Source organism: Panulirus ornatus, chromosome 23 (genome assembly GCF_036320965.1).
Source record: "Panulirus ornatus isolate Po-2019 chromosome 23, ASM3632096v1, whole genome shotgun sequence".
Lineage (NCBI taxonomy): Eukaryota > Metazoa > Arthropoda > Malacostraca > Decapoda > Palinuridae > Panulirus > Panulirus ornatus.
Genome location: NC_092246.1, coordinates 19,741,529 through 19,766,571, shown reverse-complemented (window position 1 = coordinate 19,766,571; position 25,043 = coordinate 19,741,529). Strand labels below are relative to the sequence as shown.

General features: G+C 37.8%; 1 protein-coding gene across 1 annotated transcript; it reads left to right on the top strand.

The window, feature by feature from the left end:
* The first annotated feature begins 585 nt into the window (after window positions 1-585).
* On the top strand, window positions 586-22,395 carry LOC139756868 (flotillin-1-like). The gene is made up of 12 exons (XM_071676716.1): window positions 586-745; window positions 5,507-5,582; window positions 7,564-7,654; window positions 8,648-8,791; window positions 9,673-9,792; window positions 10,734-10,949; window positions 11,780-11,860; window positions 15,282-15,388; window positions 17,200-17,305; window positions 17,505-17,609; window positions 17,870-18,034; window positions 18,205-22,395. Exons 1-12 carry the CDS (start codon window positions 691-693, stop codon window positions 18,220-18,222), a joined length of 1,284 nt encoding a protein of 427 aa, XP_071532817.1. The 5' UTR covers window positions 586-690; the 3' UTR covers window positions 18,223-22,395.
* The last annotated feature ends 2,648 nt before the right edge of the window (window positions 22,396-25,043 follow it).

The window sequence follows — 25,043 nt, the reverse complement described above, 5'->3', positions numbered from 1 at the left end:
CACACAAGTACAAGGACGATCTTTTTTACACAAGGATGAACAGATCTATGAGAGCAAACCCAACTTTTTTTGTGTGTTAACGTGTGATCATTCTGATACCTGTTGTTCACTGGTGTGAATATCGTTTCTTTGGGTTGTGTTTCATAATTCATTATTCCCTCTCTTGATCATAAACACGTTAAATGAATTACTCTCGTACCATGTTGCTAGGCTTCTTTGGGCAGAGACGAGCTTACGTTAAACCTTGGCACAGAATGTGATACCACTTACATATTCGCAAAGAGGAAGGGCATTCCAAGTGGGTAACTTTAGTCCCGCGATTCGTTTTCAGTCCTAATGTTCAAGTGAAACTTTGCTAGCCGTAACTACATCTCCTTGACACTAAGCTCATCCCGTTCACAGCCATTCTTAAAAAGAATATCACATACAAATTATACAAGGGAAATAATTGTATCCAAACTAATCGTCTTGGAGGATGATACGATGCAGAAAACGGTAAAATATAAAGAAAATATTCAAAGGGTGTGCTCAAGGTCACATCATAGAAAACGGAGTGGAAGAGTTCAGTGGGTGAAGCCGACGCATCAGTCCCTCTCAGGAAGGCGGTGTGTAACAGTCACCAGTGAGTGAAAGTGTTGAATTGTCACGTCTACTGAGGATACACAGCTGTTTTGTGACTCCCGAGGAAAGATGGTTATTCCGCTCATCCTGACATGTGGACCCAACGAAGTGCTAGTGGTTTCTGGTGAGTCAATGGCCTGTAATGTGAGCCGTATGTTTGGAGATGTACCATATCCGATGTCTCCATTGACGGACTCTAACTCGCGCAAGTTACGCTGCATGACACCGCGTCCTTCCAAAGTGTGGGAACCATTTGTTCAATACATTGGCCGTCATCTTGAGGTTTACAGTTTGTTTCAATTTGCTATATTTATACCTTAGGTTCCCTGGTACTGAGAAAGTAAATATATTTTTTTTTTGTATGCTACGAGGAATAGGTCGTCAGTGTCGCCACATTCTCATATTTTTCTTTTGCATTCCGTCCTTTTTCCTTCGTGTTGAGATGTTCTTCAGTCGTCTATGAAGGTCAGATACAGCAGGAATGATTGTGGTTCTATTCAAACCCCGTCTCCTGTTGGTTTCGGCAGCTTAGTTCAGGATATATATATATATATATATATATATATATATATATATATATATATATATATATATATATGTGTGTGTGTGTGTGTGTATTTTGTGATTGTGGTGGTCTGGCTGTTCTGTAGATAACTGTTTTACCCATTAACTTGCCGAGCTGAGCGTTTGCAATTACCCTTACTACTCAGCTTGGCTGGTTCTACACAAACAGATTCACTTGCATAACATAGTTCGCTATGCTAAGTATATCCTAACTCGCTGGCTTGCTGAGTATAACTGATTCGCTCAGCATCGCCTGGTTCACTCAGCTTAGTTCTTTTAATACACCACGGTTCATTCAGCTTGGCCTGTTGAACTCAGCATTATTAGTGTGTAGCATTCAAATGGGTAGAGCTGAGCACGACAGGGAAGGTTTGTCATCGTTTTATGTAAGAGGAGTTTCGCTATCTGTGGTTGTGAATTAACCAATGAATGGGATGACAAGTTCTCTCGCTCACAATAGAAAAGTTTGATATATATATATATATATATATATATATATATATATATATATATATATATATATATATAATTTTCCAAAAGAAGGAACAGAGAATTGGGCCAGGTGAGGGTATTCCCTCAAAGGCCCAGTCCACTGTTCTTAACGCTACCTCGCTAATGCGGGAAATGGCGAATAGTTTGAAAAAAAGAAAAAGATATATATATATATATATATATATATATATATATATATATATATATATATATATATATATATAGGGAAAGATACGTCTCTCTTACGCTCTCACGGGGCGAGAGGAGTGTTCCACTGGTGCCAATATTTCACCACCTGACTTAGGCAGGTATGGGGGCGTTGACCCCACCCAATATAGAAATGTTTGAGTGTTTACCTCCAACCACTGTTTACAAACGAACATCCAGTTTATGATGATAACTTAGATTTTTTTTATGGTTCGCACGGGTTAGGCGAGTTTGCTTTTAATCTCTGGTACAAAAATCTATCCAAGATGTTCATTTTTGGGGAGAATCGCTTGAAAGATAAGTTGGATAAGAAGAGATAAGTGTAAATTTGGGCCTTATCTGTTGCATTGGCGTGTTTGACCAACGTCAAACATTTTAATGAATGGGATGGCTAAATCATATGAGACATTCATTGCTATTTATGTTAAAACGAATTATAGTACCTAGTTATCCACATGTATTTTATTTTTTAATGGAAATGTGTACAGCAGCGCCCACGTGTTTACTAAACATTTCCTATTTTTAGCTCCGTATCTGACGAGCGAGACAAGTCAAATATCTAGAGTTCCACTGCACAAATGATTTCCATAGAAGATGCGCTTATTTACTCACCATCCATCATTTTCAAGTTATAATCTTGACGTTCGGTGCCGCCAAAGCCAACAATATTTATTGTATTTTGTTACGGCAGATGAACCAAGAGTTCCCTTCTCAGAGAACTTGCCAAGAATGCTTTCTAGTCCTTTACTTCGTTCGTCCGCCTTTCATATCACTTATTAGAGGCTTGAAAAAGGTACCAGGAGAAGCAATGTTGTCTGAGTCAGGTTTGGAGGAGGGATCCAGATGCTGTGTTGAGGCTTGTGGAACTTTCACTGACCCGGAGAAAGTTATACCAATACAGTAGACGCGTCGCCTTGTTGGAGGTGGAGGCAGCCGCGGGTTTTGTCCATACTGCTTTCATTATTAGTTTGAATTGTTGTATTGAATTACATGATTACGATGAATACAACCAGAGTTCTCATATAGTGAAGTATTGCTGTCAAACAGGAAATATTTGCGTATGTAGAATGATTAACATGTCACTGAGCCTAACGTTAATTTTGTTTTGTCTTGAAATTCCTCGAAGTTTTTAGTTAACTTAAAGTTTCGGGAATATTTTGTTTAAACACTTACATAGATGAATTATGTTGAAGCTCCCTTTACAGCGTTCTTGTCCCAACCCCCAGTTGATGTGGGTCTAAGAGGAGAGCTTGTAAAATGTGTGGAGTAACCTTGAACGAGGAGGGCACGATGGGAGGGAGCGAGGCAGACTCTCTTCCTGTATACACCAACGACGCCACTGTGGTGTGGGCGGGGATCTATTACGCAACAGAGTGCGAGTGCGCGAAACCGTATTGCAAACATGACTGGAATTTATGTGGACCGTATACTTCCTGGATGTGCTACATATAAGGAAGGATAGTTTAAAAATGTTAGCAGTCTCCTAAATTTTGAAATTGTAATTAATTCTTAAATGCAAATTGATTGAAAAAAAGTAAAGTAGCGAGCGAACGCACGTAAGTTGCCGGTAAAAGCACAAAGAAACGCTTTCGTGTAATTACATCGTCAGAACTGAGTACAGATAGAGGGAACCAGAAGATGCCAGCCGGCAATGGGTGGGGCCGGGAGATGAGTGACGATACAGATGAAGGGCCTAGGGCAGAGATCACCCTCGAAGACCTTAACCTCTCACGTTACAGATTCGAAGAGTAGCATAACTTTTCACTGTTAAAGTTGTATGATTATAAATTTACATTTTGATTCATATTGATAACTATGTTAAATAAGAGACGATTCATCCATATTTCTATCCATCACTGAGTTGTATATGATAAAGTTGCTCAAATCAGTATGACGGCCAAAGTCTTTAAGGTGGACAAATATTGCATTAGATTCATGACCATACCAAACACTATTTTTAATATATTCGTAATATCAAGAACCTTACCAGTTTGACCAATGTAGAACTGGTAACACTTTACAGGGGATATTGTACACACAACCCTTCTCAGAAGTTATAGAATTTCTAATAAGATTTTTATCCGTATTATTATTGCTGAAGACTACATTAACATTAAAGGTTTTGAACTAAACATAGCAGATAGTAGCCTCAGATAATTATAAGTGTCATGTAGTGACTTTGTATCATAATCCTTCCTCGTCCCCCTAATTACCGGATGATCAACGTGACAATTACAGTGCTATACCACAGCCAGGAAACAGACGAAGAATGGCCCATCCACTCACACACACACACACACATATATATATATATATATATATATATATATATATATATATATATATATATATATATATACAAACACCCATGTACATACATATACATATCACCATATACACATGTACATATTCATACTTACTTGCCTTCTTCCATTCTGGCGCTACCCCGCCCCACAGGAAACAGCATTGCTACCCTCTGCTTCAGCAAGTGGCCACATTCATTCACACTCAGTCTCTTGCTGTCATGTGTAATGCACCGAAACCACAGCTCCCTGTCCATATCCAGGCCCCACAGACCTTTCCATGATTTACCCCAGACGCTTCATATGCCTTGGTTCAATCCAGTGACAGCATGTCGACCTCTGTATACCACATCGTTCCAATTTACTCAATTCCTTGCGCACCTCTCACCCTCATGTATGTTCAGGCCCCGATCACTCAAAATCTTTTTCACCCCATCCTTCCACCTCCAATCTATAGCCCATGCCTTGCAACCATGTAACATTATTAAAACTACTATTCCTTCAAACATGCCCATTTTTGCTCTCAGAGATAACGTTCTCTGCTTCCACACAGTCTTCGTCACTCATAGAATCTTTGCCCACTCTCCCACCCTGTGACTCGCTTCTGCTTCCATGGTTCCATTCGCTGCTGTAGATAGATAGATATGTTGATCACACTAGTCCGTGATGATAGTTATGAATTTATATGCCCTGTACTTCTACATACATATCTTTGTTTTAATTATGGAAAAGAAAATTTGAATTTTTTTTGTCCAATTTGTGTGTAACTTTGTGCATGTCATCTGATTTTTTGAAAAAAAAATAGGAATAAGTTGAAAAAACTACATTCCGTATTTCAATTTTCTTCTCCAGGTAAGTCTTTAGTTACCTGGAGTCGTATTGTGATCCATTTCTACTTTTTCTGTCAGTGGAGATGAACTACTTTGAATCAGCTTATGTGATTGCATGTCAAGAGTTGTCTCGGGTTCAGTTAGTTTTCACATAAGCTTCCTAACCTAAAGTTGTCTTTACTAAGTTTAATCAGGAGTGATACGCTGTACTATAAGGACAAAGTTTAAAGTTGTTGAGTTAGGGATGTTCTAACCAGGAACCGGAGAATTAAAGGGGCAGCTATGTTCTTGAGCATTTCTGAGTAATCCAAAAGTGTTGTACCATTTGGAGGATACAGTGCTGTTGTAGCTTGTCTGGAGGCATGTGTATGACTGTAGTAGAGGATTAAGGATCAAGGAGAAAGTAATGGTCTACAGTAATGTTCCTCTTTGCTTTAGGAAAAAAAATATTCACTATGACCAGAATGCTTTGAGTATACTTTGTTGCAGGTCTGGGATACAATAAGCCGGCCATGATTACCGGGGGTCGCGTTGTGGTCTTCACATGCTTGCATAAATGGTGGAGGTAAGTGCACCTTTGCCCTGTTAAATTATAGGTATTCAGTTGAATGATTACCTATGTACATTTTTGTAGGTTACGCATTTGCAGCTGCATTACATTTTTGTAGAGTTTCAATTAGTTTAGAAAATGTTGTAGGAAAAAATCTCTTGGATTCCATTCACAGCCACCATGTCCCCTGAGTGTAGATAAATGTCGTTGATGGAACTGATGCAATTGGCGGATGCTTATTTTCTTTTTGCTATATTTCAACATTGTAATTTTGGGTCACATACACCATAGCATATATGAATCTTAATTTTTCTTTGTGGACATTAGGGTAGCCTTTACCTCACTCACTTCATTGGATATGTGAATGGCACAAGTAAATCATCCTGTGTAATTGTATAGGAATAATCCTTTATTCAGAATGTTTAAGATTTTTTCTGGCTTCCCGATCTTCGTAGCAATACTGTTGATGCTTCTTTAAAATCTATTAAGAGTGTTTATTGAGGGAAGATAGGCCCTTATTAATTTGGAGGTTAATCTGTCAAAGACCAGTGTCTCTCTGAGTTGAACATATTTTCCATAAGTAGCTTGAGCTCAACATTCATGATCTTAATCAGACTTCATAGATAGCTTTCTCACCGGAGTCCTAGAGGTCAAAAGGACAAAGTATGTAACTAACCCAAGACAGTGGCTTACCTTGGCTTTATTAGTCCACAGAGGCAATAGGGCTCTAAGTGAATGCATTATATTGGGACTGTGAAATCATAGAAAATTCAAGACATGAGACCTCTGAAGACAGTAGGATTAAAAATGTAATGGAAAGCAGTGAGGAGAAGGGCTACTGTACATAGAGTTTAGAGGGTAATAGACATTTGCCTTCAAAACTGTTGGTTTGCAGTATAGTATTATGCCCTAACAACATGTGGCAAATCAGAACTTTTTGTGGTAAATATGCTCATATTTTGGTGTTCTGTATAAGTACCGTACTTTTCTGGAAGAAAGTTAAGGTTCACTTCATTTATTTTGTGATTTTTTTTCTCTTACATGTTGCAGTAAAACTGATATTCCATTCTGTATATATTACTGTGCATTTTTAACTTTTTATACCAGCATTATGCTTGCCAGGAGATTAAGATCTCTACATTGTGATCATACATGTCTTGAAAACTCCTTCAGATCAGCAACTGAATTCTAGCACTGTAAGTATAGCAGTGACTTAATAAGTGTGCACTGTTTCCATATTTGCAGTTTTCCAATTTTAGGTATAGAACCTACAAAATGCAAAGGGATTGAATTTTAGAGTAGTAGAGAGTAAAATGTAATACTTTGAGGTGTTTTGGGACTGTGTTGAAAATACAAAACAGCATTTACAGGGAGAGCATATGACAGCATGCTTAAAGGAGCGAGTGTTAGAGGAAGACCACTTGTGAAATGGGGAAAGAGAATGGAAGAGCACTGGAGGGAGAGAAATGATGGAATAAAGTGTGGAATTTTATATGCGAGGGAGGCACACAAGGACATGGATATGTGGCAACTCTTTTGCCAAGGCCACCCACCTTTATGCAAGTTCCCAGAGGGAACATTTTCATCAGAGATATATAGATAGAAAGATTGATAGGATGAACATTTTGAGTGCTCAAGACCTGAACATTTAGGAGGGTGAAAAGCAAGCATAGGATAGAGTGAATTGGACTGATGTGGTATGCAGGAGGCAACATGCTCTCTATGGACTGAACCAGGGCATATGAAGCATCTAGGAAAAATCACAGAAAAGTCTGAAGAGCCTGACTGTGGATAGGAGCTGTGATTTTGGTGCATTACAAATGAGAGCTATTGAATGAATTAGTGAATTAGGTCTTTTCTTCATTTGTTCTTGGTGCTACCTCACTACCTTGGGAAACAGCAAACTAGTATATATATATAAATGTGCTCAGATACATTGAGAAATGTCATATTAATTTTCACTAATGTTTTTCTTTTTCTTTTTTTTTCCCTCCAGACTGTCATTGAATGTCATGACCATCTCAGTGGATTCCCCTGGAGTATATACTGCACAGGGTGTTGCTTTAAAGGTCAATGGAGTAGCACAGGTATATTGTCGTTCATGATTAAACTCTGCATTAGCCGCTTATTTACATAACAACATTGTTGATCTTCTGTCATCTCTTCTGTTTTCTTCTGAAATACCATCTCTCATCATCCAGCTGAGATGTTAATGCAGATGCCATCACAAGTTCATGTTTTTCTGCATCACTTACTTCCTCATTGTAACACTGCATCCAGTATCTTTGCATTTATCTGTGTATGTATTGACCTTTTTAATCTCTTTGTACAGTATGGGGAGAAAGCTCTAAACTTGTGGGACCCCATCAGTTGAAATTCCTGTATTATCAAATAGCTTTTTAAACCTTTGTAAACTACCAGCATCATTTTTCCTTAGTCTATTCTAACCAGCCAACACTCTTTCACAAAGAAAGTCCTTATGTACATCCATGTTAACCCGCTTCTTTTCAAGGCATCTGGATTACTCTAGTACTGCATCTCATGAAGACCTGTTCAGTCATCATCACCCAATCAGTTTCCTCTCTTCTTTCCATCATGGTGGGTAGATTTGTAGCCCTCAACCTCTCTGTTGCTCTATCCCTACATCTTTCATAGAACTGTCCATTGTCCATATTGTCAATCTGTTTAAGAACATGTGATCAGGTCACCTCTCGGATGTGTCTTCCATGGTGTGTAGATTTAAAGCCTCAAGCCTTTTCCGTATCTTAGCTCTCTTAATTCTGATACCATCTTTGTTACTCTCCCCTGATAATCCGTTTATCTCTTATTATAATAGCACTGTAACTTCACATTCTGTATTGCTACTTGTATTTCAGGCTCCCAACTCTTTTTTTTTTTCTTTACACTTACCCATTTCTTAACCTGATAGACCTTCAGTCTCATTTTTGTGACATAAGTTCGTATTAGTTAGTATAATGCTGCCTTTGAGTGCAGAATGCATACAGTATAAAGGGAAATCACTCAGAATTAATTTTTTTTTGTCCTGGGACAATACTAAGATAATGATTTTGCTGAAACAGATAAAGATCAGCACTCAACACCCAGATGTTTTAGCACTTGCTTGTGAACATTTCCTTCATAAAAGGCAGAGTGAAATTGAGGCACTTATCACTGCAACGTTGGAAGGCCATCAGCGTGGAATTATGGGCACCATGACAGTTGAGGTGGGTACCTACTTCATGTTGATACAGCGGATGGACAAAATGATATGGTGAAGATCAGGTATAACATTGTTTTGGATGAGTGTTTGTGAAATATGGATGGAAAAATGATCAAGTCTGTCCTTTTTCCATGTACATAGAGGCCTACTGGTTTCCCATTTATTTTGTATAGAAAGATTGAAATCACAGCACTAGCACCAGAATGACGTGGTATACCGACTCTTTGCCTGCTTGCCTTCTGCCTGAATCATCTTTCATTTTATACTTTATTTTGTAACTTTTTTTGGAAGTAATAGGCTCATGTTTTCAGTATCTGATTGGACTCAAAACTCCCTCTACAGTCATAATTTTGATTCCACAGTTTGATTTTCATCTTTGATGTCTTGGTAACAAATATTTGAAATAACACATGTGTAGACTCATAGTCCTTCAAAGATGAATGTTTTGTTTTTGAAACCCCAAACATGTCACCATAATTTGTTTAAGCATTGTTTTACATACATATTTTAGTGTATGTATACCTTGACAATAAGACTGAATATAACTAAGGCAAATAACATCATTGATTCTTTGTAGTGTTGTAGTCTCAGACCACAATCTTCGTACACTCCAAATTTCATATATACCAAAATCACCATCAAAGAATAACCATTCACAATCTTACTTAGAATCAGCAGGCTCACTTTTCAGGCACTTTTCTGTCTCTTAGTTTCCCATTTTTTTCTCTTTGCAAAGGTCACAGTGGAACATACTGTATTTGAGTTTTTTTTCATGAATTTTGAAGTTTTTTCTTACCATGTGATTATTTGACACTTTTATGGTACAGGATATTAAGGATTCAGAATTTTTTTTCTCAAGTAATTTATGAGTTGTTAACGTTTCAGGATATTTACAAGAACAGGAAGTTGTTTAATCAACGAGTGTTTGATGTAGCCTCGAAGGACCTTTATAATCTTGGCTTCCAAGTTCTTTCATACACAATCAAGGATTTGAATGATGAAAATGTAAGGCACCTTTCATGTATTTTTGTACCTAGCAGGTATTTTTAGCTTAACCAGTCTTTTAAAGGACTCTTCACAACAAAGTTTTTTAATGAATCTTAGGATTTTGCACAAACCTACTTTTTGCAGTTTATTTTGCAGTTTAAGAAGTGTGTTGCGATTTATTTCAGTATCTCAATGAAAGTGAGACCATGCTTACATTCAGCTAATTATTATGTTATATAGTTCTTTGAATGATTGATAAGCTAAGAAGTTTCCATAGATATTGGTTTCACAGTATTTGTCAGAAGCACTTGAAAAAATTAACTAATAAGTATGTAGTAATTGGTAGGCTGGCACTGACTTGGTAGGTAGCATGGTGACAATGATGCAGTGAGCGAGCTCCATAGTGATGTTCACTTTCCCTTCCTTGGTCCAGGTTGCTGTCTTTCCAGTCAGCTTCATATATGCATGGGGTGCTAGAGCATTAGCTGGAAGTAGTTTATAGGAACATCAGCTGGGAGCATTAGGTAGAAGTAGTAGGCTGAAGCATTAGGTAGACACATTAGGTAATAACATTTGGTGGGAACATTAGATAGGAGCCAGGGGTGACCACCACTGGGTTGACATCTGTGTTAAGACAATTATGAAGCAAGTTGTTTCCATTGGCCAGGAAATGATAATATCATTGCTGAGTGGAGGTTGTTGCTTAGTCATTTGGCAAACCCAGTCCGAGCCAGTAGGCTGCTAGCATTAAGTAGGTGTTTAGCAAAGAGTGAGATGCATTTATCTCATCAGAAGGGATTTGATGTAGAGGTTTCTAACCCTGAGGATCCCAGAGATTCTGTCAAGGCTTGTTTGGCACCCCTTGGGAAAGAAACAGTTTTTCTGACTTCACAACTTACATTTTTAACCAATGTCATATCAAAAAATGAAGTTGCTTTTCAAAGCATTTTGTATTTTAGGGTTACCTCACAGCTTTGGGAATGGCTCAGACAGCACAAGTCCAGCGTGATGCAAAGATTGGTCAAGTTGAAGCTGACAGAGATGCCAGGATCAAAAAATGCTTAGCAGAAGAGGAACTGCTTGCTGCTAAGTTTGCCAATGATGTATTAATTGCTGAGGCTGAGAGAGATTACATGTTACAGAAAGCGAATTATGATCAAGAAGTTAAAGCTAAGGTAAGGGTGGGTGATGTTAAGTTATAGATTTTACAGTTGGTCATCTCTCTGATGCATTAAAGAAAAGTTTTAGGTCTTAAACAGAAGGAAAAGATTTGCAAGCACGAGCATGACTCTTTAGGCTCTTCCTTCTTTATATGAAGAGGATGCCATATGGTGATGGCTTGAATTGTGTCCAAAAATATTAGTGCATTGTAGTGATTACTCTTTTAATTTCTTTGTTATTTATCTTCTATTATGTGTACATTTGCCTTTGTCAGGGTAACTTTTATCAGCTTATACCTGTGTATTTTTACTTCTCTGATGTTTTCTTCTTTTGAAATAATGTGTAGGACACATTTATGGGACATATTGAAAATTACATCCAAGGCTAGTTCCTTGTTCCCAACTAGTTAGCCATCTGTCCAATTCATATTGATCATGTTTGGGAAAGAGGACTAAAGATAGAGTATCTGGGTTTAGGAGCAGGTGGGACAAGAGGGTTATGTGTTGCATTACTGAAACGATGATGGTGAAGTATGTGATAAGGTATTAAAGGTTTTCTGGTGGGTATATGTATATTCATGAGTAAGATTCACTAGTTGGAAGGTAAACATATTGTGTGATCTGCATGTTTGGTATGTTTTGTCAGAAAAAAGCTTTTAAAAGATTTCATAAAATTAGAGAATTTTATTCAGAATTTTAAGTTTAATGAGCTTAAATGTTTCATTAAAGAGTTTTGAAAGGATGATAAAAGTTCAAATTTCTTCATTTCAAAATATGAAATATGGAGATTTTATTTTTGAATAACCCTGTACATTTGACACCTTTGCATGTACCCATGTGATTAGCAAGCAGAGGCTGACCTAGCATTTGAGCTGCAGTCCTGCAAGACTAGGCAGAAGATTCAAGAGGAGAAGATGGAGACACTGGTGAGCCAAGAAAAGTATATCATGTATCATTGATATTTACTGTTAATGTTAAAAAAAGAAGGCATAAGATAATTTTCAAATCATTGTGTAATTTTTGTGGGTGTTTATGTGTCTGTCCTTTGTTTTTGATATTTATTTTAGTGGATGACAGCATCTTTGATTTGTATGATATAAAAGTTTTAAGTGGACATGCCTACTGAATTCTCCAGATCAAAATGTGGCTACATGGTTTTGAAGGGCATGAAATGACCAGAAGGGGATGCAAACTCAATAAAGAGGCACAATTGCAGGAACTACAGCACAGAGATCTAAGGAATTTCTTTGCAAACATAAATTTAGGAAATGCAGTGTGGTGTAAAAGAGGCACAGGATGTAGGTAATGCATTTACTCTGAAGGATGTGAAAATTTCTTAGAGACAGTTATTTGTTTATGGCATTTGTTGATCTAGAGGATGTTGTGGACTCACAAGCTCAAGGTTACAATACAAGAGAACAGTCACCTTAGGTGAAACTGTATCTTCACTAGCTGACAAAACAGAGTACAGCATTATCAAAACCCCTTTCTCTTATAAGGAGTTCATACTGTCCCTTGTACTAAGTTAAGTGCATCTTTCAAGATACAATAAACCCAGGATCACTGAGTAAGGTGTCCTGGGGTATGCAATAATAATGACAATAATGGATTTAGAGAAAGCATCTAGGAATGTTGACAAAAGTCCAGTATGGAGGGTCCTGCTGGCATTTTTTTTTTTTTTTCTTTTACACTGGTTCACCATCTATGTTAGTGAGGAAATGGTAGAAACAGACAAAGATTGGCCTCATTTCTTCATTTCATTCTCTAGCTGTCACATATGATGAGCTGAAACCAAATCCCTACCTAAGCCCTAAACCACTTTGTATGCCAAAGTTCACCCCATTGACAGCATGTCACCCCCTGTATACCACATCCTTCCCATTCTTTCTATCCCATGCATTCCTCTTACCCTTGTGCATGTTTAGACCCAGGTAACCCAAAGTCTCTAAACTCCATCCTTCTATCTCCTTCTGAGTCAACCCCTTTCCCTGGTTCCCACCACTTCTGACATGTATATTCTCTTTTTCATTCTCTTTGCTGATCCTTTGCATAAGTCCAAACCATATCAGTACACCCTGTTCAGGTCTGTCACTCATTCTTTGCTTCTTACAACATCTCTCTCTTACACTGTCAGTCCTAACTTGATTAATTCTTCACACACCACACACTTTTCTGAGGTATTTCGTTTACAAGATTCACCTTCTTCCTTCTTTTTTTTTTTTTTTTTTTACATTAGGGCCCAAGATTATTAACCCAACTGCACTTTCTGGACTATTATGTCATCAAAGACCCATCTTTGCTATCATGGACAGTGACCATTCTTTTCATGCACTTCTCAGTACACCCAGGGCCTTTGCTTTATAACCCACTTCATCTTCCTTAGATTCATCTACTATCCTTTCTACTCAGAGGTTTCTAAAGCACTACTTATTTGAGGTTTCCCCATCCCCTGTTAAACCTCATTGCTATACCTTTTTTCACATCAACTATTGATTTCTTCATTTCACACAACCTTAAGACTATGACACCAGCTTCTGCAGTTTCTCTCATGAGTCTGCTATCAGAAGTTTGTCATCTTCCGACAGATCATTGTGGAAGGTGCAACAGTTAATGGAAAGGTACTAAATGCTGTGAGGAATTTTTACCAGAAATATGGTGCTGCAAGTAGGAAGAGAACAGGATGAAGTGGGTCTTTGAAGGATGTGTTAGGTCACCATGGCTTTGTAACCTGTTATTGGATGGAATGGTGAATGATTTAGATGTGAGGGTCTTGAAGCAAGGGGTAGAGGCATGGGAGGTTAATGATTTGCTATTTGCAGATGACATGTCTGGTGGCAGACTCCAGAGGGGAACTCAGGGAATTGGTGATAGGGTCTGGGAGTGTATTTAGAATGAGAAAGTAGAAAGTAAGTCTCAACAAAGGTAAGGTTGTGGGGTGCAGCAGTTTAGTGAAATGAGAGTTTTTAGGTGTGGGTATGTCAAGCTTGTAGGAGAGATGAGTGACTGTAAGAGCAGGGATGATATGTTCAAAGGTATAGTAGTCCCAGCAATTTATTTTGGATGTGAGTCTTGGGTCTTGAATGGTAAAGAAAGGAAGAGAGGGGATATGCTGTAAATTAAATGCTTGAGTATTACATGTAGCACAAGCAAGCCCACCAAGAGGTTAGGAAAACTGGCACAAAAAGGCTCATGTTTTTGGGATGCCTCAAAGGAGGGGAGATGAAATTCAAAAATATTAATGAAATAAGTGACCTAAAACAAATTATAAGTAGTAAACAAATTGTTTAGGGATTAATTTTTTGCAGTCTCTCCCTCAAAAGGGGCCCCTCAGCCCCTTCAGGGTAGCCCTAGGGGACCATGATATGCCAACCATTCCCCAGGGTTGTGTCAGCTCTCTGTATCCCTGAGCATAAGGTTGGATTGTGTTAGAAATGACACTGAAAGAGATATTATAGTGGGCATAGTCTACTTTGGAAGGCTGACCATTGTTTACCAGAATAGTTCAGAAATATGAACTGATGAGAGGAATCTATATGTCAGATGTAGTTGGAACGAATGGGATTGGGAAATTCAGGAAATGGAAGAATGGAGTGAATGAGGCAATGGGGTAATGGGCTTGAACATTCTAGAGGGTAAGAAGCATGAATTAGAAAGAGTGAGCTAGATCCAGGTGTTATGTGGAGGGAGGGGGAACATGCTATTAGTGGATTTAACCAGCTCATATTAAATGATGAAGTTAACCCCTAGGGTAGTCTGCAGGGCTTAGATGTGGACTGTAATATCTGGTTTTGGCAAATTATGTCATTGAGAGAATGGATGTATCGCAATGAGGGCATTGTTCTTTTGTTCTTGACACTGCCTTACCAGAGCAGGAAAAGCAGTTAAGCACAAGAATAATGCAGGAAGAGGGGATAGGAAGATAAAGAAATAAACTGGTATTCAAAAGTGAAAGAAATTCTGAGGTGAAACAAAGATTTCATTATTTATTTAGTTAATTGTATGTAAGCCCATAATAGGAGGTAAGTTGAGGTGTTCATAGATTGGGTTAAGGAGATCAAACCCAGTATCTTAGGTATAAGTGAATTAAAGCTTATTTACACTGGAATTAATGTAATAGTAAAACCTAAAGATTATTATTAGAGAAATGATACGAAAGGAGGTTATCTAAAGTTGTTAGATAAGGATGATATTAACCTTAAAGAGGTCACTTTTAGAAGAAAGACTTTAAACATTATTAACTACGAAAGGTAAGAGTAAGCATTACATAACTAACTATATTGGTATTCTGCTTCCCAGCATATAGGGAAGAACCTGAGCAAATGTATGATTGTGTAACACTTCCTTCAGGTAGTAGAAAGAAAAGCCAAGATTCTGGTCGAAGAACAGGAAATCCAGCGTCGGGAAAAGCAGTTAGATGTAAGCATCAAGCAGCCAGCATTGGCAGAGAAATACAGGTATGATTGGGCTTTTCATTGGTCAGTATTTTGTTATTATTTATTATAACTTTATTTATTCCCTGTTTTGTGTGAAAATAGAGAATAAGTTTGCAGCATCACTACCAGTAGATATTCTAAAAAATTTCCTCCATATGGATTTCTTATTTCTTGCTGTTCTTTAATGGATAGTTTTCCTTCCAGCCATTCCATTGATTACCCCAAGTGAGACTTTTTTTCGCAGATCTGTCATCATTTACTCCACTCTTATTCAGTCATGGTAGATCAACTGTAAACAGACATGCATTTTTTGTGGGATTTAATTCTGTAAAACGTAGGGCCACAGTCCTATTGCTGCAGTCTGTTAAAGGGGTGGTATATCCTCTCTAGTTTGCTGGACTGGGTTTAGAAGTTTTTCTCTTTGCCTTAGTTGGATGAGTTTTACCAAGTGGCCATATAATTTTCCAAGTTAGTCCCAAGATCCTAAGAAGAACTGAGAGTAATATACATATTAGAACCCATCACCATTTTATAGATGTCAATCAGGTACTCTTGAAATTTCATTCTTTTAACCCATTAAAGTTGGGCCTGGCCCAGAAATATCCCATCATGGTTGTGCAGAAAAAAGGAAAAAGATTGCTTATGAAATGATAGATTTGCATTAAAAAGTAACAGAACATATGCTGAAAATTAATACCTGTGTATTCGCCTGGTCCACTGCTCAGTGATGGATGGAGGAGGATGTGGATAACATGCCTAACAGCTACTGATAAGGGTAGAGGATGTTTCTTTGTCTTTACTGAATTTTTTTTCACACTGTACTCTTTTATTATGCTCAGGCTCACAGTGTTGATGGTAAATACCATGAATTTAAGTAACATGAAAGCTGGGTGTTTTAGGTACCTGTGAGTGGATATGGCATTTGTTGGAATCATGAGGGTTATAATGAGCCACAGAAAAGGGAAGGAGCATCAAGGACAATGTGGTAGGAGAGGTTATTGTCTGTGAGTGCAAAGATAAGTATATTTGAAATTATGGTAGTCCTGATGGTGTTGTTTGGATCCACCTCTTGGGCCTGTAATGCATAAGAATAGATGAAGGTGTAAGAGTTGAAAATGAAATGCCTGAAGATGGCATGTAGTGCGAGGAGGCTGGATTGTGCAGGGAATGAAAATGTAAGAGTGAGGTGTTACCTTAAAGTTTTGAAAGAGCTAACTTTGATCTGTTGAAGTGGTTTGTATATATAATGAGGATTGATGAAGCAACCACAGCTCCCTATCCACATCCAGGTCCCTTACACCTTTCCATGGTTTATCCCAGATGTTTCCACATGCCTTAGTTCAGTCCTTTGACACCACATCAATCCCAGTATACCACATCGTTCCAGTTCACTATATATATAATCCCTTGGGATAGGGGAGAAAGAATACTGCCCAAGTATTCTTGCATTTCTGCATGTGGTAGAAGGCGACTAAGAGGGATGAGAGCAGGCGGCTGGAAATCCTCCCTTCTCATATTATTTTCTAAAAGAAAGAACAGAACAAAGTGCCAAGTGAGGATTTTTCCCTCTAAGGCTTTGTCTTCTGTTCTTGACGGTACCTTGCTTATGTGGGAAATAGTGAGCATGTATGAAACACACACACACACACACACACTGAGTACCTTGGGAAGTATAACTTTAATAACTGAAGTGATTAAGGATGCCACATGAGATGACCCTTTTAGATTAAAGAGAGAAAGAATATGAAAGGTTGCTAAGCAAGGAAAGGTAGGTAAATAATGGATGTTTCAAATAGTAATAACCAGTATTTGATTACTTTCTCCCTGACAAGGTTGGAAACCATTGCTACAGCTCATAAGCAAAGGACTCTTTTGGAAGCAGAGGCTGAGGCAGAAGCTAAGCAGCTGAAGGCTGAAGCTATGGCTCATGCTATACAGGTTAGTCTTATTTGGTACTGCTGAGGATTATGCTGATCAAGTAAGCCTAATGGAGACTATCATTAGATGAAAAGTACTAAGGAATCACTTTAGGAATATAAATTTGGAATTGCAATTCCATAACGAGAATATGAAATACTGTGATGGAGGATTCTGCAGAATCTACAATCAGTTGCTTAATTTTTCTATATCTTCACAGGCAAAGGCAGAAGCAGAAGCTGTGCAAATGAATCATAAGGCTGAAGCATGGGAGCATTATGGAAATGCTGCCATTTTGAGCATGTATCTTGACACTATGCCAAAGGTATGAGAGATCTGTAAATATAGTATTTCATTATAGCATACATTACATAACACAGTGTTGAGCCTCCTAGCAAGTGTTTTGAACTTTGTTATAGAGTCAGTCCCAAACATTAAGATGCTTATATATTGTGCCAAAATACTTGAAGAAAATGTGACTTTTGTAGTTTTAAGATGGGGTATGAGTTGATCAGTAAATGTTTAGAATAATTTTTCAATTAACCTAAACATTTTTTATTAACAATATTTTGTAAACTTTTGAAGATGGTTCATGGCGTGAGCAGTACTCTGTCTAATGCTAAGAGTGTGACGATGGTGTCATCAGGGGAATCACCTGTTGGGGCACAGAAGTTAACAACAGAAGTCATCAATATTACCAACAGTGTCCCTGTAATGGTCAAGGATATGACGGGCATTGATCTTTTGAAGGTGAGAGGAAGTGAGCTGTTGAGTGACATGTAAGAATCTTAAGAAATACAAAAGGGCAAAGTATTGACAAAAATATGCAGTAATTTTTTTTTTTGTCTTTGAAATTGTAATGTAGATTTGTAGTAGAATTTAAGGTGCAGTTGAATTTAGTATTGTGCATTTCTTTTCAGACTCTGCGCTCTGTGTGAATTTGGATTTAAAAGAAGTGAAAAGAAAATGTCGTGACCCAGTTGTTATGAGTAAATAGAGCATCTTTGGACTGTACTGGTTAACATATAGTCAATGAATATGAAATGAATATTATAGATATTATTACTGTAGTTTTGTCATAGATTGAAATTGGTATTTTAACGATATGTTTTTGAACATCTTGTCATACATGTAGGTTTAAGCATCTGTTATATAGTACACATTTGTTATATACTTCACATATGTAATATACAATAGGAGTTTTAATCTTTTGCGTAAGTGCTGGCTAGGGTTGGTGACCTTCAGCACTGTCTGTGAACATTAGACTATTCAACAAAGGGTCTGGAACAAATATGTGCAGATAATAGACATTTGTTTGTATATCTTTTTCCCTCAGGATTCTTTGTTAAACTTTTACCATATTATCTGTTAATTTAGAACTACTTTTAAGTTTTTCCATCTGTTGTTTGAACTTCACAAATGGAAGATTTTGAGACGAATCTCATGTTAATTAAGAGAATGTGGGAGACCTAAAGTTCAGATATTCATCCATGTTTTGAAATGTAGTCATATAGTTCTCATTATACTCATATATTATATATTCTCAGCGAGTCTTCAGTGAGTACTTAGATTTCGTTTTCTTTTTGTGAAATATCTGAGAGGAAATTTAGATAGCAACTTATTCTCAGATTAGGTTGTTTCAGAAATTGATACCTCCCATATCTGTTTCCTTATTCCTGTGCTTTTACTGTTTCATCTTTGTAAGGGAAAGATTCTCCTCATCCACATTAGAATGATTAGTTATTGACTTTGTGTCATAATGAATATCCCGTGTGAAATAATTTCAAGATTGTTTAGATGAGTATGGTAATGAATTTCTGAGTGAATGAATATCATTATTATTTTGAAACTATTACATATGATTTTCTCTTGAAGGTTATTGCTTATGTATGGTAAATGATAAAGAATGGAGTGGAAATTATAGTCAATTTAGAATGAATTTCAGATTACTCAGATGAAAAACTTTGCAGAGAGGAACATCAGTCTTCATTATTTATGTTTTGTGTATATAACATTAATCATAATATAATCAGCAAATCTTTGCAAATTAGGCTATTTGTTATTACAAATATTATTTCTCATTTTGCATTTTTATATTCTTGTATTTCTGCTCAGTTTTTTTGATGCAGTTAGGATGTTGCTACTGCTGTAATGAATGATTTCAGTTAGCAGATTTTAAGTGTTGGAGCAGCAGTGGTAACTTTAGCTTGTTGTTCAAGTAAGACAGAAATTTTCGGTTGTTAAACCAGTACTGTATACTGTATATAATCTTCAGTTTAAGCATAGATAATGTATATTCTATACCTTTACCTTCCTACCCTTGAATTCCATTTTATTTGGCTCCAGCCCCCCTCGGGTAGCTGGCCATGTGCAACGAGGATGGCAGCAAGTCAAAATTTGTGGTGACGTTTGTGTTTTCTTTGTGGGATGAGCACAGAACAAGTGAGGAGTAAGTCTTAACTATAGAAGTTGTATTTTGAGCATGAGAGGTCTTGTAATGCATTGAATTAGTGTTTGTAATGTTACAGAGATTGGTAATGTACAAAGTGCAGGTGAGAAAAGGGCAACTAATACATTTCTGGGTAGAGAAATTTCAGATAGATTTGTGTTTGCTGGAGAGTTGTTTAAGTTTGGGTATTGCTCGTGTATTGTTAGCGATAAATGGGGTATGCTTTTAAAGTATATATATATATATATATATATATATATATATATATATATATATATATCTAAAACACTTCACTTCCTCCAGTTTTTCTCCATTCAAACTCACCTCCCAATTGACTTGACCCTCAACCCTACTGTACCTAATAACCTTGCTCTTATTCACATTTACTCTTAACTTTCTTCTTCCACACACTTTACCAAACTCCGTCACCAGCTTCTGCAGTTTCTCACATGAATCCGCCACCAGCGCTGTATCATCAGCGAACAACAACTGACTCACTTCCCAAGCTCTCTCATCCCCAACAGACTTCATACTTGCCCCTCTTTCCAAAACTCTTGCATTCACCTTCCTAACAACCCCATCCATAAACAAATTAAACAACCATGGAGACATCACACACCCCTGCCGCAAACCTACATTCACTGAGAACCAATCACTTTCCTCTCTTCCTACACGTACACATGCCTTACATCCTCGATAAAAACTTTTCACTGCTTCTAACAACTTGCCTCCCACACCATATATTCTTAATACCTTCCACAGAGCATCTCTATCAACTCTATCATATGCCTTCTCCAGATCCATAAATGCTACATACAAATCCATTTGCTTTTCTAAGTATTTCTCACATACATTCTTCAAAGCAAACACCTGATCCACACATCCTCTACCACTTCTGAAACCACACTGCTCTTCCCCAATCTGATGCTCTGTACATGCCTTCACCCTCTCAATCAATACCCTCCCATATAATTTACCAGGAATACTCAACAAACTTATACCTCTGTAATTTGAGCACTCACTCTTATCCCCTTTGCCTTTGTACAATGGCACTATGCTCGCATTCCGCCAATCCTCAGGCACCTCACCATGAGTCATACATACATTGAATAACCTTACCAACCAGTCAATAATACAGTCACCCCCTTTTTTAATAAATTCCACTGCAATACCATCCAAACCTGCTGCCTTGCCGGCTTTCATCTTCCGCAAAGCTTTTACTACCTCTTCTCTGTTTACCAAATCATATATGAATATATATGGGAGCTGGGGGCTGGAACTCCTCCCCTTTCGTTTTTTTTAATTTTCCAAAAGAAGGAACAGAGAAGGGGGCCAGGTGAGGATATTCCCTCAAAGGTCCAGTCCTCTGTTCTTAACGCTGCCTTGCTAACGCGGGAAATGGCGAATGGTATGAAAGAAAGAAAGATATATATATATATTTTTATTTTTTTATTTTACGTGTTGCTGTCTCCCACATTAGCGAGGTAGTGCAAGGAAACAGACGAAAGAATGGCACAACCCACCCACACACACATGTATATGCATATATGCCCACACATGCACATATACATACCTATACGTTTTAACGTATACATGCTTATACATACACAGACATATACATATATACACATGTACATATTCATACTTGCTGCCTTCATCCATTCCCATTGCCACCCTGCCACACATGAAATGGCACCCTCTCCCCCTCACATGCGCACGAGGTACTACTAGGAAAAGACAACAGAGGCCACATTCGTTCGCACTATGTCTTTATCTGTCATGTGTAATGCACCACGTATTCCCTGTGTGTCGTAAAAAGCGACTAAAAGGGGAGGGAGCTGGGAATGGGCTGGAAATCCTCCCCACTCTTTTTTAATTTGACAAAAGAAGGAACAGAGAAGGGAGCCAAGGAGGATATTCCCTCTAAGGTTCAGTCCTCTATCATGAGTGCTGTCCTGCTAATCCGGGAAATGGCGAAGGTGTATGTGAATTTTCCAGTTGCTACATACTTTTTGTGAAGCTAATTGCTTGGTGCTTGTTGAGTCTTTTTGTTGTATACGTGTTTTGTCATTGTTGTGCTTGTTAAGGCAGGCAGAATTGGTGATATGTAGTGTTGACGTTTGAGGCAGGGGTAAATTCTTTATCTACACTTTGGGGTTGTTGGTTGTTTATGGAATGATTTGGATAAAGAGGGCCTAGTGCTGTTGCAAGGATTTGAGTGCCAAGTGTATTATTGGAATTATTTTTGTTTTCATGTACAAGTGCTGAATGTTTGTGGTTGCTTAGCTTGTAGTATTTCTGGTTACTCTGTTTTGTGTTGCTTGCAGTTTTATTATATATGTTTCTGAAAGGCAGGTGACGCATAGTTTAGGGTGGAGTGGATGAACTGTTTGTAGAGCATACTAAGGGATTCTCTGTTTGTACAAATCTGTTTTTGAAATGGTTGTTATGTCCATCCTGTGTTGATGTTTTTGGAGTGGGGAGTGGGTAGTATGTGTGTCATGTGTGGTGCACAGTATGGATGACATTTTGTTGAGTGGGAGTGGTTGGCTACAATGTACAGAAGAGTATATCTTGGAGATTCATTTATAAAGAATATCCATAATAATGTGTATATTCTTTTTGATACTTTTGTAGTCATTTAATAAAAATGTGACAGAAATTCTTACTTTTTAATTTAGCATTAATTTCAGATTACTGCAATATGGAATTAATGAGAGGTAGAAAGATGCTGCATGTAATTTAAGGAAAGCAGTGGAAAATCGTTGGAGAAAAAAATGAACAAGAACCTAGAAATAACATTCTATTTTGGAAGGAGATAAGTAGATTTGAAAAAGGTGGGTTTCCAAGCCAGAGTCTTGAGAGAATGCAGGTGACATAGAATGAAATTTGTAAGAAATGGAGAGTATTGTACTTTCCAAAGGTACCTGGAAACGAACATTAATCAGAAATGGCTGATGCTGCAGGATGATTAGAGGTAAGAAGAAAGAGTAGATAAATGTAAAGGAGAGGGAGATATTACAAAGGAGATGAGAACAATAATGGCAGGAAAGTTTATGGCCTGTAACGTGGCTTTCGTCTCTCAGGTACCATCTTTGTTGCCCTCCTTGGATTTTCTCTTACAGCTCATCTTACTTCTTTACATCAGAAACATGAGACTCATATTCTTATTGAAGCCTTAACATTGAAAATTAGTTATTGAACTTATCTTCTTACAGTACTTAAGAGTGCAATTTTGATATTTGTTAAAAAATTATTTGTCTAAACTATTTTCTGGGGTGTTCTGAAAACATGTACGACATTGATTCCCAAAGGAGAGGAAACATCCTTGTTTGTTATTGCAAAGGTAGGTATGTATGGTGTATAGTAGTTCTGACAGTGCTGTGTGGTGCAATTCTTGGACCCCAAATGCAAAAGTTGGAAGAGGGTGATTACGATTGAAATAAGCTGTTTGAGGACAGTATGTAGTGTGAGGAGGTTTGACTATACAAGGAATGACTAAAGAGGGAAGTGTGGTAGTGAGCAGAGTATAATTGAGAGTTAGTGTGCTGAAATGATTTGGATATTTGGAGATGATTGAAAGACTAAGAGGATATGCATGTCAAAAGTGTAGGAAACAAGGTGAGGGGGAAGACTGAGAAGGACAGGGAAGGAGGGTGTGTAAAAGGCTTTGAGTTGTCAGAACCTGAATGTGCAGGATTGTGAGAGGAGTGCATGGCACAGATAGAATTGGAGGTATGTGGTATACAAGGGATGACGTGCTGTCATTGGGCTGAATTATGGCATGTCTAGAGGTCAGGTTAACAAGAAAATGGTCTTTAGGGCTTGGCTGTGTGTGAGGACTTTGGTTTTTGTGAATTATATATGACAGCTAAAGTGTGGATGTGAGCGAATGAGGCCATTTTCGGCTGCTCCTGGCCCTACCTCGATAACATGGAAAATAGTGAACATGAAGATTTTCAAACTACGTGGTTTCTGATCTTGTGCTCTTCATGCCAGCATGAGCAGTTGCATTGATTAATCTCACCAAACTTCTTTATTTTCAGCATTCCTCATCGCCTCGTAATGCAATAACATTTCCTTTAAGCCATCCGCCGTGGATATTCGTATTTCTTCCACGTAATATATTGCTTTCGTATATATTTCCTTTATCACATCTTCCAGCTGATGTTTTCCTCGCAATATGTGTCCTATCCAATTGCTATCCAGTCCTTTTGTCGCTTACTTTAACTAATCTTCTTCTCTCCTCTACTTTACAGTTAAGATTCACCAATGTTCTAAGGTTCTGCTCAACATATCTTCATTACTGTTCTCCAGGTTCCTGTAGTAAAGCCTTAAATAGTATCGTATCTTTCGCTTTCAAGGCCATGCTTCTGTATAATACAGAGCCTCGCTTCTTGCAGGCCATCTGTTTCTTCAGCTTCATGTCAGGCTTAGACTGTTGAAAGGTGCTTAACCCTTTGCAATTTTGTACCTAACTTCCTTCTTGTAATCCCTGTAATCTCTTTTGCAAGCGTTGCTCCATGATTGGTTGAAAAGTTATTTATTTTCCAGTATGCCGTCGTTATTTTTGTCTCAGAAAATTCTATTATTGTTACCCATATAAGTTCTCTAAGAGAATAAGCCTTATCGAAAATGTATGAATATGGGTTCAGGTTGATGTATAACTACTATTTTCTGTAACTTCTACTGTGCTGTGACAGTATTCTAAGTTGTCACTCTAAAAGCTATTTTTTTTCCGAACTGTATGACGTAGGAAAAAGTAGTTTGAAGTCTATGATAGATAATGATAGTACATGGTGAGGTTTCTTACTAATAAAAGAGGAAAGAGGAAATTGCTGCCGAGTGTCAGTAGCCATGAAATTCAACAATCGGTATTAAACAAGCAGGCGTGTTAATTTTCTGTCTACCTTGGAAATCGTAACCATTCCAGCAATACCTACACACAAACACATACACATCTAATTAAATCCCGCTGGTACGCTGTGAGCTTCAGTGTATATTATCTTCAAGAACACAATAATTCTAGGGTTTGGGTACGATCATTATTCATGTCGACTCAGACAATACAGGTACATAGAGTGCGAACACGAGGAAGAAAAGAGAGGTTTTAGCATTTGCTTCCCCGTCTTTCCGCAATTCTCTTTTAATACCGGTAAGTTACGCGCTACTTGTTTTATCAGTGAGTGAGTTAGAGTCCTGTAAATACTGCATTACTAGAAATGCCATAAGGTAAGGAGATTTCCACGTAATTTTCAAACATACGAAACACGTTCTTGCACGCTTGCTCTGTTTCTGTTGAGATGGGTT